The sequence below is a fragment of the Fundulus heteroclitus genome, unplaced genomic scaffold (genome assembly GCF_011125445.2).
Source record: "Fundulus heteroclitus isolate FHET01 unplaced genomic scaffold, MU-UCD_Fhet_4.1 scaffold_37, whole genome shotgun sequence".
NCBI classification, from domain to species: domain Eukaryota; kingdom Metazoa; phylum Chordata; class Actinopteri; order Cyprinodontiformes; family Fundulidae; genus Fundulus; species Fundulus heteroclitus.
The window spans coordinates 2,348,489-2,362,090 of record NW_023396781.1 but is presented as its reverse complement, the minus strand read 5'-3'; the positions used below and the strand labels follow the sequence as shown (position 1 = coordinate 2,362,090).

The following is a 13,602-nucleotide window of genomic DNA, read 5'->3' as shown; positions in this document are numbered from 1 at the left end:
AGATTAAATGGAAAATCTATGCCAAAAATTGAGCAAAACACAAATTCTTTGGATAATCCAACGAACACCTTCTACAGTAGGACAGATTATAGAAACAGGACTGACAACTTGCCTTTGTCACAGAATGCTTGCTACACCAATGATGGTCCGCAAATGAGTCAAGGTGATGAAAGTAAATGCATGTCAGACCTTGTTAGATTTATTGCACGGCGTGAGCTTGTCTCCACAGGTCTCACACAGTTTAATGATCGTCCAGAGTGCTTTAGAGCCTGGAGAGCATCCTTTTTGAGTGCAATCAGAGATTTAAACCTCTCAGCCAATGAACAGCTTGATCTTTTAGTTAAATGGCTAGGGAAAGACTCAGCAGAACATGCTAGACGTATAAGAACAGTGCATGTGAATTACCCTGAGTATGGACTCAGGGCAGTTTGGGATAAACTAAATGAGTGTTATGGGGCTTCAGAGGTGGTTGAGAACTCCTTGTTCAAAAGGTTGGAGAGTTTTCCCAAAATCTCTAATAAAGACCATCGCAAATTAAGAGAACTTGGAGATTTGTTAATGGAGATAGAGGCAGCCAAGGTGGATGGTGATCTATTAGGTCTGAGTTACTTAGACACGCCACGTGGTATTAATCCTGTTGTGCAGAAGTTGCCATTCTATTTACAAGAAAAGTGGCTAACATTAGGATTTTAATATAAAGAGGAACACAGGGTTCTCTATCCTCTTTGTGAACTTTGTGTGTAATCAAGCAAAGATGAGGACTGATCCTAGTTTTATGCTGACGACATTGAATAATGATTCAACTGAGCGCCATAGGCAAGTCCTGAGAACTGATGGTCATAAGCCTCTCGCTGTACTGAAGACTGGGGTTTTTACTAAGACTGCAATGTGGCTCTGCTCAATCCAGTGCTCCATCTGCAAGTAGATCCATCATAACAGATAATCCAGCCAAATATTGTGTGGTACACAACAAATCTCATCCTCTTTCTAAATGTAGAACTTTTAGGGGGATGCTCGTTGAAGAAAGAAAGACAATTCTAAAGAAATATGGGATTTGCTTTAAGTGTTGCAAAGCTCTACATTTGGCAAGGAACTGTGAAGAAGATATAATATGTACAGAGTGTGGAAGTAAAAAACACATTACAGTCCTACATCCAGGGACTGCACCGTGGTCGAACACCCCAGACTCTCCTATATCAGAGAACGGCGGGGAGAGAATAAATGTCAAGAAGGAAGAGGCTGTTTCCACGACATGCACCAAAATCTGTGGCAAGGAGATCTCCAGACATTCCTGTTCTAAAATAAGTCTTGTGAAAGTATTTCCTGCTGGTTGTCCCGAGGCTGCAGTTAAGATGTATGCAATATTGGATGATCAAAGTAATAGATCACTTGCACGGTCTGAATTTTTTGATCTGTTCAATGTATCTGGGATAGCCACACCATATTTCCTGAAAACCTGTGCAGGAACTATGGAGACAGAAGGCAGACAGGCTCGTGGTTTCATGGTCGAGGCTAACGATGGCAGCATTCAGCTCTCTTTACCAACGTTAATTGAGTGTAACGAGATCCCAAATAATCTTTCGGAAATCCCGACACCCGAAGTGGCATTGAACCATAGCCACTTGAAACCCCTTGCAAAGTATATCCCCAAGCTTGAGGAGCAAGCCCCTATTGTGCTCTTATTAGGCAGAGACATTATCAGAGTACATAAGGCTACAAAACAAGTAAATGGCCCGCATAATGCACCATATGCCCAAAAACTGGATTTGGGTTGGGTGATTGTTGGTGATGTATGCATTGGAGATGTTCATAAGCCATCTGTGGTGACTTCCTGTTATAGGCTACCAACATCTTAAAAAATGGACGCCCCTCTCTATTTGAGCCATGTCCAAAGAGTTACACAGTTAAAGAGCAATATCACTGTGATGACCACATCTCAGTTTCTTCTTTAAACAAAGGCTTCATCATTTGTGCAGGCTCTAATGTTGATGTCTTTCACCAAACAAAGGATGATGATTTGGAGGCTCCTTCAATAGAGGACATTTAATTCCTTACTATCATGGACAGAGAAGTATACCAGGATGAAAAGAACAACTGGGTCCCTCCTCTTCCTTTCAGGACATGGCGACCACGGCTTCCAGACAACTGCTTACAGGCACTCAAGCGACTCCATTCACTGCAGCAAAATTTTAGAAGGAAACCTGAGATGAAACAGCAGTTCTTCGACTTTATGGAAAAGATCTTTAGGAATGGGCATGCAGAAGAGGCACCTCCACTGAAACCCGGCGAGGAGCATTGGTATTTGCCTTCCTTTGGGGTTTTTCATCCAAAAAAGCCATCTCAAATAAGGGTTGTCTTTGACTCTAGTGCACAGCATAACCGACTTTCCTTAAACCAGGTACTTTTGACAGGACCTGACCTCAATAATAGCCTTATCGGGGTTCTTCTGAGGTTCAGAAAGGAACCAATAGCCTTTTCAGTAGACATACAGCAAATGTTTTACTGTTTCACTGTGAAACCGGAAGACCGCAATTTTCTCCGGTTTCTCTGGTTCAAGAATAACGACCCTGAAGGAGAGGTAACAGATTACCGCATGAAGGTGCACGTTTTCGGAAATAGCCCTTCCCCCGCAGTAGCTATTTACTGTCTTAGAAGAGCAGCAGAGGCCGGTCAAAAGGATTTTGGAGAAGATGCTAGACAGTTTGTTGTCCGTGATTTCTATATGGACGATGGCCTGAAATCTCTTTCTTCTCCAGAGGATGCCATCAGCCTTCTGAGAAGGCTACATAAGCTGGCTTCTAACAGTAAAAGGGTTATGAAGCCTTTTCTTGTGAGGATCATGCTACAAACCTGAAAGACCTGGATCTTGATTCCGATAATCTGCCAATGCGACACAGTTTGGGTTTGCTGTGGGACTTGGATTCAGACAGTTTTACTTACCAAGTTCAAGAGAAGAAAGCATTCACTCGGCGTGGAATCCTTTCTACTATAAACAGTCTGTATGGCCCACTTGGATTTGTGTCTCCTATCACCGTTCAGGGTAAAGCACTTCTTCGTGAACTCACCACAGACTCCCCCGGACTGGGATGCTCCACTTCCCCCAGAAAAAGAGAAGCTGTGGGAAAGCTGGAGAAACACTCTTAAAGGGTTGGAGCACTTTAAGATCCCTAGATCTTACACACATGTGCCACCATCTGCTGCTAAGCACACGGAACTTTGTGTGTTCTCAGATGCTTCAGAGAGAGCAGTGGCAGCGGTTGCATATTTAAAGACTGTGGATGGACAGGGAAAATGCTACACAGGTTTGATAGCAAGTAAAGTAAGACTTGCTCCACAGCCTGGATACACTATACCCAGACTGGAGCTTTGTGCTGCAGTTATGGCAGTGAATTTGTCTGAGGTTATTGTCTCTGAAATTGACATCCATTTCACAACAGTCACCTTTTACACAGACAGTAAAGTTGTTCTGGGTTACGTTTACAATGAGAAAAGGAGATTTCATGTATTTGTTCACAACTGAGTCCAAAGGATCAGACGTAGCACACTGCCACAGCAATGGCAATATATGCACACGGAGCACAACCCTGCAGACATTGCAACACGACCTGTCCCAGCAGAATCTTTGAGAGAGACAATACGGTTCACTGGTCCAGCTTTTTTGTCCAAACCTACAGACTCATCAGTTGTAGAGCAAACATTTGAGCTTTTGGAGCCAGAACGCGATCCTGAAATAAGGGAAGTGACAACTCTGTCAACAGTGGTGTCTCAGCATCTTGGATCTGATCGTTTCAAGCGTTTTTCATGTTGGAGAACAGCTGTTAAAGCGGTTGGGGCTTTAATTCACATCATTCAAAGGAACAGGATGATCTCTCAACTGAGCGTAAAGGCTGGCATTTGTGTTCCCCACACTTATCAGTGGATATTCTCAAACGCAGCACTACAATCATCCTCAAAACTGTTCAGCATGAAGTCTTTGAAGGAGAGCTGGAACTGATGGTTATAGAATCTATGGATACCTCCAGTTTCATAAATGGATTGAGAAGGTTCCTGGCAATCCGAGGACCAGTAAAGCACATCCGCTCTGATAGAGGAACTAATTTCATCGGAGCCTCAAGGGTCCAAGGTATCCGATCAAACATTGATGGAGATATATATCTATATATGTATATATATAGATATAGATATATCTATATATATATATATATATATATATATATATATATATATATATATATCTATATATATAGATATATCTATATATATATCTATCTATCTATCTATATATATATATATATATATATATATATATATATATATAGATATATATATATATATATATATATATATATATATGTGTGTGTGTTATGAATATAAGGATCAATTTGTTAAATCTAAACATTGTGGTCTTCATTATTTCATAAAACCGTGTCACATGTGAACCTTTAGGAACAGACTTTTTGGGGGAGTATTAAAGAGGTAAAATTAATAATGAGAAAAAAAAAGTCCTAGGTCAATAAAGTTAAAAAAACAAACAAACAAAAAAGCGATAATGTTATGAGAAAAACGTCATACTATGAGAATTAACGGGGAACATTTCCAGAATAGTCACAGTTTGCAGAATTATTTCACTCCTGGAGTAATAGGGCCAGGTTAGATTATTTTAAATATTTTTATTCTTTACGAGAATAAATGCAGGAGAATGAAGCTAAAGGGATACGAAAATAAACTTGTAATATTACAAAAACAAAAATACTACGAATACAAAGTATATTCAGAGATTAAAGTCCCTCTGATACTGTTTAAGTGACTGAGTAACTGCAGATTTGCCACATTAAAGATGGCGGACGCTCTGACGCATCGCAGCATAGGCAGAACCCGCCCAATGACGCGCCTACTCTTATATTATGTCTATGGTACAGATCAGGTAGGGACAGCAGGATACAGCTTCTAAGTCTTCCTTTTCTGTTTGGCCTGTGGTTTCTTCTTGCCCCCACCTGCAGGACTGGAGGGTAAATATTATCCATTAAACAAATTTAGATGTAATTTTCCTAGTCAATCAAATTTGTTTTTGAGAAGTATAAGCAAGTCTTGTTTGCAGTTTATTTCACTACATTGTTCTTGTATCTCCTCATTTCTTTTAGTGTAGGCTTCTGCAATTATTTGATTTAGGAAACAAGTCAACATGCTAAAAAAATAAATAAGAATTTAGACATGTTAATGTAGCCCTTAGGCATATTAATCTGTTTATAATATGTCAAATCTGTAAAATTATTTTCAAAGCTCATCTATTGAAGATTTATTTGATTCCAGTTTTAGGTTTATTTTAAATCTGAATTCCAGCATTGCAAACATGGGATCGCGAGCGATTTTAGCTGAGGCTGGATCATCAATCAAAGCAGATCAGGGCTTTAACAACATGCTATGCAGTCTCTGGAGCGGCCTCGTTTTATAGGAAGAGTAAAAGTAAAAACACAAACAGTGCAGGTACCTCACAGAAGACTTATCGGAGGTTCAGCCAAAATGATTAACGTGTACATATCATTCAATACTGCAGAGAAAAACAGGAAGCGTGTAGAGAGAGCAGTCTAGAAAACAGAACCATGACATGACCATTGCATATTCACAAAGGTCATTCTGTTCCTCCGCTGCCCTGGAGTTAATCCAGGCCCACATCAAAACTCAGAGCTGGAATACAATATGCACCGCCGAGTAATATTAAATATTTCTATTGTCCAACAACATTACAGTGTCCTACAATGTGTCTGTGGGAGAAAGACGAAGACAGCAGTGGAAACAGGAGATACAACATTGGACGGAGACCAAATCATTTCAGACAAATAAATTACCTTGTTGCTTTGGACCTCAGTCAGAGTATAACATGGACTATTGGCTAGGACCACAGCAGGACCATGGGGGAAAGGAGACTTTCATTATAAGCCAGAAGCAAGCTGGGTAATCTAATTGGAGAGACTAAAAATGGTGTAATTAAATAAAGGAAAATTGGCAGAATGCCCAAGAGCTCTGGATCTGGGGAGTTTGAGAGCCAAACCAGGGATCAGAATCAGCACTTAGGTCATGTCTGCACATCTGCACCCTGAGCCTGGCTCAAACAAACAGAACACTTTCCTTACATGCTGACTGCAGCCTCATGTTCATACTTTTTATATAAATGAATATTGAAACAAAAGACTTAGAGCCGGTATTTTTAGAGGTTAGTCTATAGAGCAGTGCTACGATTCGCCCATGTTATCCCTTTCTTATGGTCTGAGTGAGTTTTAAAAACAATTATGCTTTATAAACAGCACTGTCAGCTTGATATGAGTCTGGCCTGAACAGGCGACATTTTACACATAAAAGCTGTTGTTGGTTAAATCATTTTACCCAACATAACACATTCAGCATTCCTCAAAAATCAATGTGAATAAAAAAACAAAGATAAACGATGTGATTAAATAACACTGGAACAACTTCTCTCAGCCAGGATGTTTAGAACTGATGGGTCTCATGATAGATGTGGAATCCTACAGTTCGTGTTGTCAGGAAACCCAAGAAGTGTGGTGATAGTGCAAGGTGGATTACAGAAAGGGTCAGAGCGGTCCAACAACATAAGATGTTCCAGATGACAAACCAGCATCAATCCAGACAGGGACACATGTTTGAGACTGGCTGAAGCAAAGTCTGACTTGTATATGCATACATATTAGAAATCAGGGTGATCCAACTCAATATGGGCATCAGAACCAGTACTGATGTCATTCTTAGACTTGATATCAGGTTAAGGCCGCCTAACAAGAATCTAAGGCCTTTTGGAGAAATTCTACCGTGAGCATTAAAGCACACTAAAATAATAAAATGTACAAAGTAAGTAATCGCAGAAATTGCATCTAAACAAATGTTTCAGACGGATGTTTTGTTAACATTTCGACAGGCAGACGTTATGTTGGATTGTTCCTGAGAGAAATCTCTGGAGCTCTGCAGAAGAGCAATGAGGAGCTCCAGGAGTACCAGGAAGTCTAACTGGTTCCCAGAAAGCTGCTTTATTTGAGGCTTTCAACAGCCCTGGACTGCACAGAACATAGAAATGTTGGCCATCTGTTGGAAAACCACAGAGTTCATAGCAGCAGGCTTTTGAAAACTAATTTTATAGAACCGACCTCCAGGTGTAGCAGCGAATGGTGTCTGAGCTACTGCTGCCAACAACTTGATGTTCTCCTATAGATGATACAGTTGGCCCTGTCATTCACTGTTTAGTCCTGTTTCTCTTCCAGACATCGCTATTGGCTGAGTTTTTCCTGTAACTAACCGTATGTGCTCTCTTTCATCCACTTGCTCACTGGCTCAGAGCTTATCTTCTTTTTTGTGCTCTTTTCCTAGATAAAAATCACAATGAAGCTAGTCTGCCATTACCCTTTTACTTTTGCTCCTAAATCAGTGCTTTGTGTGTGTGTGTGTGTGTGTGTGTGTGTGTGTGTGTGTGTGTGTGTGTGTGTGTGTGTGTGTGCGTGCGTGTGTGTGTGTTCCATCTTCTCTAACACCCAGTCAGTCGTTGCAAATGGCCGTTGACACTGAGCCCGGTTCTTGTGCCGCTGGAGGTTTCTTCTTTTTCAAGGGGAGTTTTCCTCTCTACTGTCACTTCATGCATGCTCAGTATGAGGAATTACTGCAAGTTTTTGAGAAGGGCAGCCTGCATGGAACATCGATACGTGCCAACCACGTTCCGCATATTGACCTTAAAAATCACTTACTATATCTCAAATTAAGCTAACCGTTGGGTCAAAATTTACATGGAGATGCTTTAAGAAAAATAGAAAGGAATTAAAACTTGGTAATGTTGACTTTCTGAATTAATCCAGCAATGTATATTTGTCTTTGTAATGAATGAGTTAACACCTGTTTATTCATGTCTTTATAATGTCCACTCCTTTACAAAATGTAAAAATTATGGTTTACAGGGTTTTCTTCTCCTCATTCTGAGCTGGAGAATTTTTAATAAAGTTGAGAAATCATTTCAGTTTCAAACCAACCAATCAGTTGATAGACAGCAGAATTAATGAGTGTGTTGTTAAAGAGGAACAGCAATGCATCGGTACTGATTCTAATAAACTCTGTGCTCCTTTAGAGCAAACTGACTCAAAAGGACTCTGCTATAAAGCACAAGTGTGTGCGTGCATGCGTGCGTGTGCGTTCATGCGTTTTGCGGGGTGTTCCACACACCAGGAAGTGATAAAGGGCTGGAAGGAGATGATGCAACACCCAGCCGATGGTTCATTCCAGATCAAACCGCAGATTAACTCTTCTGAGTTACTGGCCCAGTGTGTCTCAGACTGTGTGAGTGTGGGCTGAAAGCAGCAGAGCCAGGGTGAGAAACGGCCCTGTCTGGACAAAGAAGTATTGGGTATTAAACGCTCCCACAGCTCCATCACCGAAAACGCAGCGAGAACTCCCTAAGGGCAGAGATCCAGCTGTGTGTGCTCTGATTGAGTGGGCTGCACTAATCTCCCCCAGCAGATACTGAGCTGATTATGCTCTGACCCGTGTTACCAGGAGTTAATGTAGCTTCAAGCAGGAACAAAGTTTTTCATGTTCTGAAACAGAAGATGATTATGCATGAGGTGTAACTAAAATTATTTGAATAAATGGCCAAGCCTATCACCAACACATTCCTGTAGAATGAAGTACTTTTGCAAGGTCTGTGGTCCAGTGAAGGGGAGCATAACATTCAGAGAAACTCCACACTAGCAGTTAATTACCTGAATACAGTTTTGACCAGACATTTACAAACAACGTTTAAAAAGACATTCTTTGCCTCCCAGTAAATAAGACAAAATGTTTCAGGTTGGTTAGGATTACCAGAAGGACGGCAGAATAACAAGAGATACTTTTTATTGAGTTTTTTCACCCTCCTCCACAATTTCCAAAGTAGTTGACGTATTCTGCCTTCCACAATGGAAGGCCAAAAAATGATAGGGACTGGATGATAAACAGCAGCTCAAAAAATGCCTTCATTTGGAAGGCTGGATGCTGGATGTTCTTACTAAGTTGAAAAAAGATAAACTAGTGCACTAAATTACATAGAACATACCCAACATAAAATATAGAAAGCTTTCTGTGGGATTGCCAGAGCGAGAAAGAAACCGTGGACACAGACATTGTGTTTGTGTGTGTGGTGGTGACAGGCAAGGCTGTCAGCTGGCCTGGTATATAGTATCCTACTGAACAAGCAATCCTTGGAAATTACAATGCTGCACACTGATATTTTCAAAAGATTGGGATTCACCATTTTGAGGAGCTCTAATTTAGATTTTTACTTAGTTATCATATCAAAGTCTCAGCTCTCCATACAAATGATACCACTACATATTTTTGTCTTCAACTACTGATCGACCGGAACTTTCCACGCCTGCTCAGCAGTAAAAGCACACAGAAGGGAACAGAAGAGGGGACTTATTCTGGCCGTAATTCCAGCTGTAAATCAGGTCAACAATAGAGCTGTGGTTTTTCAATCAAAGCACAACACAGCCCTTTTAATTCGATGTTTGGAAAATGTGTTAAAGAGGGGTGAAATACGGCAACCTTTGAAGTGGCGTTTTGGGTCGAGGCTACGAGCAGTACACATCTGACCTGAGAGTCTTCATTTTGACGATTCAGACATTAGTTTCAACACTAACAGCTGGTCAGAGAGATGCCAAAACCAAAGTTATTTCCCGTCACGTCAAAACAATTTCATTCTATAAAACCCAAGAAAAAAAAAACATCTTAATGCAAATACAGGGTTCCTACACAGACTCATCTTTCCAGGTCCTTGTTCTTTCACATTGATTTTAAGACATTTATACTGAAGTTTGTGTTAATTTTTTTGCAGATAATGCTGAAGAGACCTGGTGTTACATACAGAACTTAAAGAGAAAGAAAGAGCAAGGAAGGAGGAAGGGTTGCATAAAATAGCAAGCGAACAGGGACAGAAAAAAGAGTGGTAGGACACACTGAAAGGAAAGGCATATGGATGTAACAAAGGGCAGAAAAAGTACAGAAGGACACGAGGAAGAAAGAAAGGAAATAACTGAACTTGAAGTCCAGACATTTCCAGGCTAACCTGTAACATTAGGTTACATCTCAGTTTGACATGGGATTGGCTTTAGATGACAAGTCATTTTGAAAGTAAAGGAAGTTTCCTAAAATTGGGATGAGGGATTGAAATTCTTTTAGATTATTTGCGTGTGAATGTACCTTTCCATGCTGGCCAAGCTTCTCGTAACAGATAACTGCATCCTCCCAGAGCTCCAGCTTTTCATAAATGAGCAGAGCTGAACTGATGCAGCCCAGGTCTATGAGCAGGCTGGCCAGAAGTTTCTGTAGAAGACAAGAAGCAGAATCTTCTCAGTACAAACCCCAACATGCCGTTCCCACACAGCTTACTTGTGACCCTCGGGAACAGGCTTTTTTTTTTGGCCGTACTAGTGTGAAGTGTAATTGCGCCTTACAATTTGATGAAGCACCTGAGAGCAACAAAGACTGTCTGTTTATTGCTTATGTACGTTTTGACTTGTCAAACTCCCTGTGGAAGGATCTACTTTTTTGTAAATATGTCAGAGACAGAGCCACAGCTGAAGAGCTATTCAAAATTCTGGACTCCTTTTTGACTGAGAATGGGCTAAAGTGGGAGAACTGCATTGATGTTTGCAGTAATGGTGCACAAACCATGGCAGGGAAGAGAAAAGGACTTAGGGCACTCATCAAGACAGCCTCACCCCATGCTGAGTGGACACACTGTAATATACACAGAGAAGCTCTTGCATCCAGGCAACTTTCCCCTGAATTAAGTGAGGTTATGACTGACATCATAGGTGTAGTCAATTTTATAAAGACCAGACCACTAAAAACAAGAGTCTTCTCTGCCATCTGTGAGGAGATGGGAGCTGAACATCAAGCTGTGCTCTATCACAGTGAAGCAAGGTGGTTGTCACGAGGAAAAATCTTGACCCGAGTTTTTGAGCTCAGAGAGCAAATAAGAGTGTTTTTGGAGCAGGAGCACAAGTCTGAAGTGGCAGAAAAAATTTGTGATGAGAACTTCCTGGGAAAACTGGCCTACCTGAGTGACATATTTGGAAAGCTAAATGAACTGAATCTACAGCTTCAAGGGAAAGATAAACACCTCCCTCAGGTCACAGACAAGATTAGCTCTTTCACCCGAAAGCTTGCAATGTGGGGCAGGCAACTTGATGAAGGAAACACCGATTCATTTGAGAACCTGCATGAACTTGTGGACACTAATGACTATGATGCTATCTCAGTGATTTCACACATTAAGCAGCATATTTCTTCACTGATGGGATTCTTTAAAAAGTAACAGAAAATAATTGAGAAGCACTGCGCTAAGCCAACAAGTGTGAGGGCCAGGCTACCTTTCAGAAATGAGCAGAAATTTTTAGCAATAAAACTATAACTAATAATTCTGCTGCACTAATTGCATTTTCTGACTTATATAGAGTGACTACAAAGAAACTTGGAAAAGTGTAACTGTAACTTTAAAGGGATTTTGTTTGGAATTTGTAATAATTACCTTTTTTACTATCTGTTATAATTTCATACTTTATTACTTATCTTTTAAATATATATTTTTCTGTCTATTAATACTTTTCTTTGTTTCATTCTTCTTTTGTGTTTGTTTTACCCTATTTATCTATTCAATGTTATTAATTTTTGCCTGTCCTTTTTGCATTTCTGCCTCATTATGCAAATGAGAAGGGGTGTCTTATTATAACAAACATTATCTCCACAAGGGTTTTATACACTGATGGGATATTGATGTTTGTGTTATCCGGTCCACTCCACTATCGTTCGGTGGTGCTATGAGTGTTAGTGCTGCATTAATATAGAAGATTAATGTCGATTTAAAGGTGTTTTGTATAATTTAACCTCAATTAACATTCTTTAAGATTAACTTTGGTTCTTGAACTCAGATCTGCAGTGAACCAGGATTCACTCAATTGTTCTAATGAGGCTGATGACAATCAACCATTTTATTTTGTCTTTTTTATTTTGTATGGATATAGTTCGTTAGCTTCTTTTTGTTTTAATTTTGCTTAGTAGTTTTAGTTTAAGTTTCACTAGCCTAGTAGAGAGGATTTGTCGATTGAAATATAGTGTTAATTCTGATAAACAGCATTATATAGTGATTTTCTCAGCATTATATAGTGATTTTCTCTTGTTTTATTTCTGTTAATAAATTATTGAACTTGAAGAGAAGCTGTCACTACTTATTCTATATGTGTGCAGAGTTTGCTATTAAAAGAACGCCAGTGCTCGAATCATCCCTTTCAACTATTGTCCTGATATCAGCTCTACAGCTGATTATCACCGGACAACACCTAACAGATAGAGTTATTTATTAAACATTAATAACTTTAAAACAGTGTGTAATTGCACAACACTTTTGTCTATAGTGTAACTCATTCTGATGTAAAGGCATAAGTTCACCCCAAGAATTTAAAAAAAAAATGTCACCAAAGTGGCCGGTTCAAAGAGACAAGGCACAGTCTGGCCATGAGCAGTGAGAAGGGGTTTAAGTGTGGCTGTGGTCATGACAAGATGATTTTCTTCCTGTAGTTTTTTTCCCTCCTCTCTCTTTCCTGATCTGAAAGCCCTCTTCTCGTTTTGCAAAGCTTTTATGTCCGGCTTTATCCAGTGCTTGCTGTTACGAGGCACCTGACTTTCATGAGGGGCAGAGTAGAGTCCACACAGAAATTGATGTAGGCTGTGATCCATTTCATTATTCTATTGCTGTCCTCCTCATGAGGATAGCAGAGTTTATCCCACACAGTGGAACTGAAGTAGTATTTGAGTTTCCTCAGTGCACATCTTACATCTGGTTCTCTGTGCACAAGGGGTTAATACACAGGCTGGAGGTGAACCAGGTTATGATGTGCGCCCCCAGGGGAAGGAAAAGTTTATATACAGTAAATCTAGTGTTGCTAAATGCCTCAGCTCACTGATATCCTGGGTAGGCATTGTAACCGTGGCCATTGATACCTAGCCTCGTGAGACCATCCTGATCTCGCGAGCTTTCAAGGTTTCACTCGCAGATCAGTCTGGCTACTCTCCGTTAAAGAAAATTTGGAGCCGTTCACCAAACGAACGTCCAATCAGCGTTGGCTTTGAGGCGGGTTGAGGTGTGACGCAACGGGAAGCGCGTCAGTTCAGTCTAAACAACATGGCGGCTTCAGCCGATGAAACTAGCGTTAGCGCGGCTATCGAGCAAGTTTTATTGGAATTACAGAGTATTTCTTTGCTAAGCTAACGAGCCTTTACCTGCAGCAGCAAGAGTAGCTTGACTTGTGGTTGTGTTTTCGTCGTCGCTCGTAACAGAGTGACGACGAATCTGATTGGTTCATTTGGCCCGTCTATCACCAACATAGGCCAATCAGCTAACCAGTATTTTCGCCCCTTCCCAAAATTACTTCAACGGAAGGTTTCCAGATGGATATGCGGAGCAAATCCATCTGGCGGCGTCAGGTTAATTGATACCAGGCTAAATAACCAATAGACAGAAGTCGTCCCTTTAAGACACCCCCCTTTGAGACAGAAGTGAAAAAAGTACAGGCA

At 40.5% G+C, this 13,602-nt stretch overlaps 1 protein-coding gene across 1 annotated transcript in view; it reads right to left on the bottom strand.

Annotated features, from left to right (window-relative positions):
* ttc27 (tetratricopeptide repeat domain 27) overlaps positions 1 to 13,602 on the bottom strand; it is a gene marked incomplete at its 3' end in the record, with an annotated part of 176,843 nt that overhangs the window by 38,058 nt on the left and 125,183 nt on the right. The window contains 1 exon segment of the mRNA XM_036130656.1: positions 10,228 to 10,350. Coding sequence (XP_035986549.1) covers positions 10,228 to 10,350 — 123 coding nt within the window.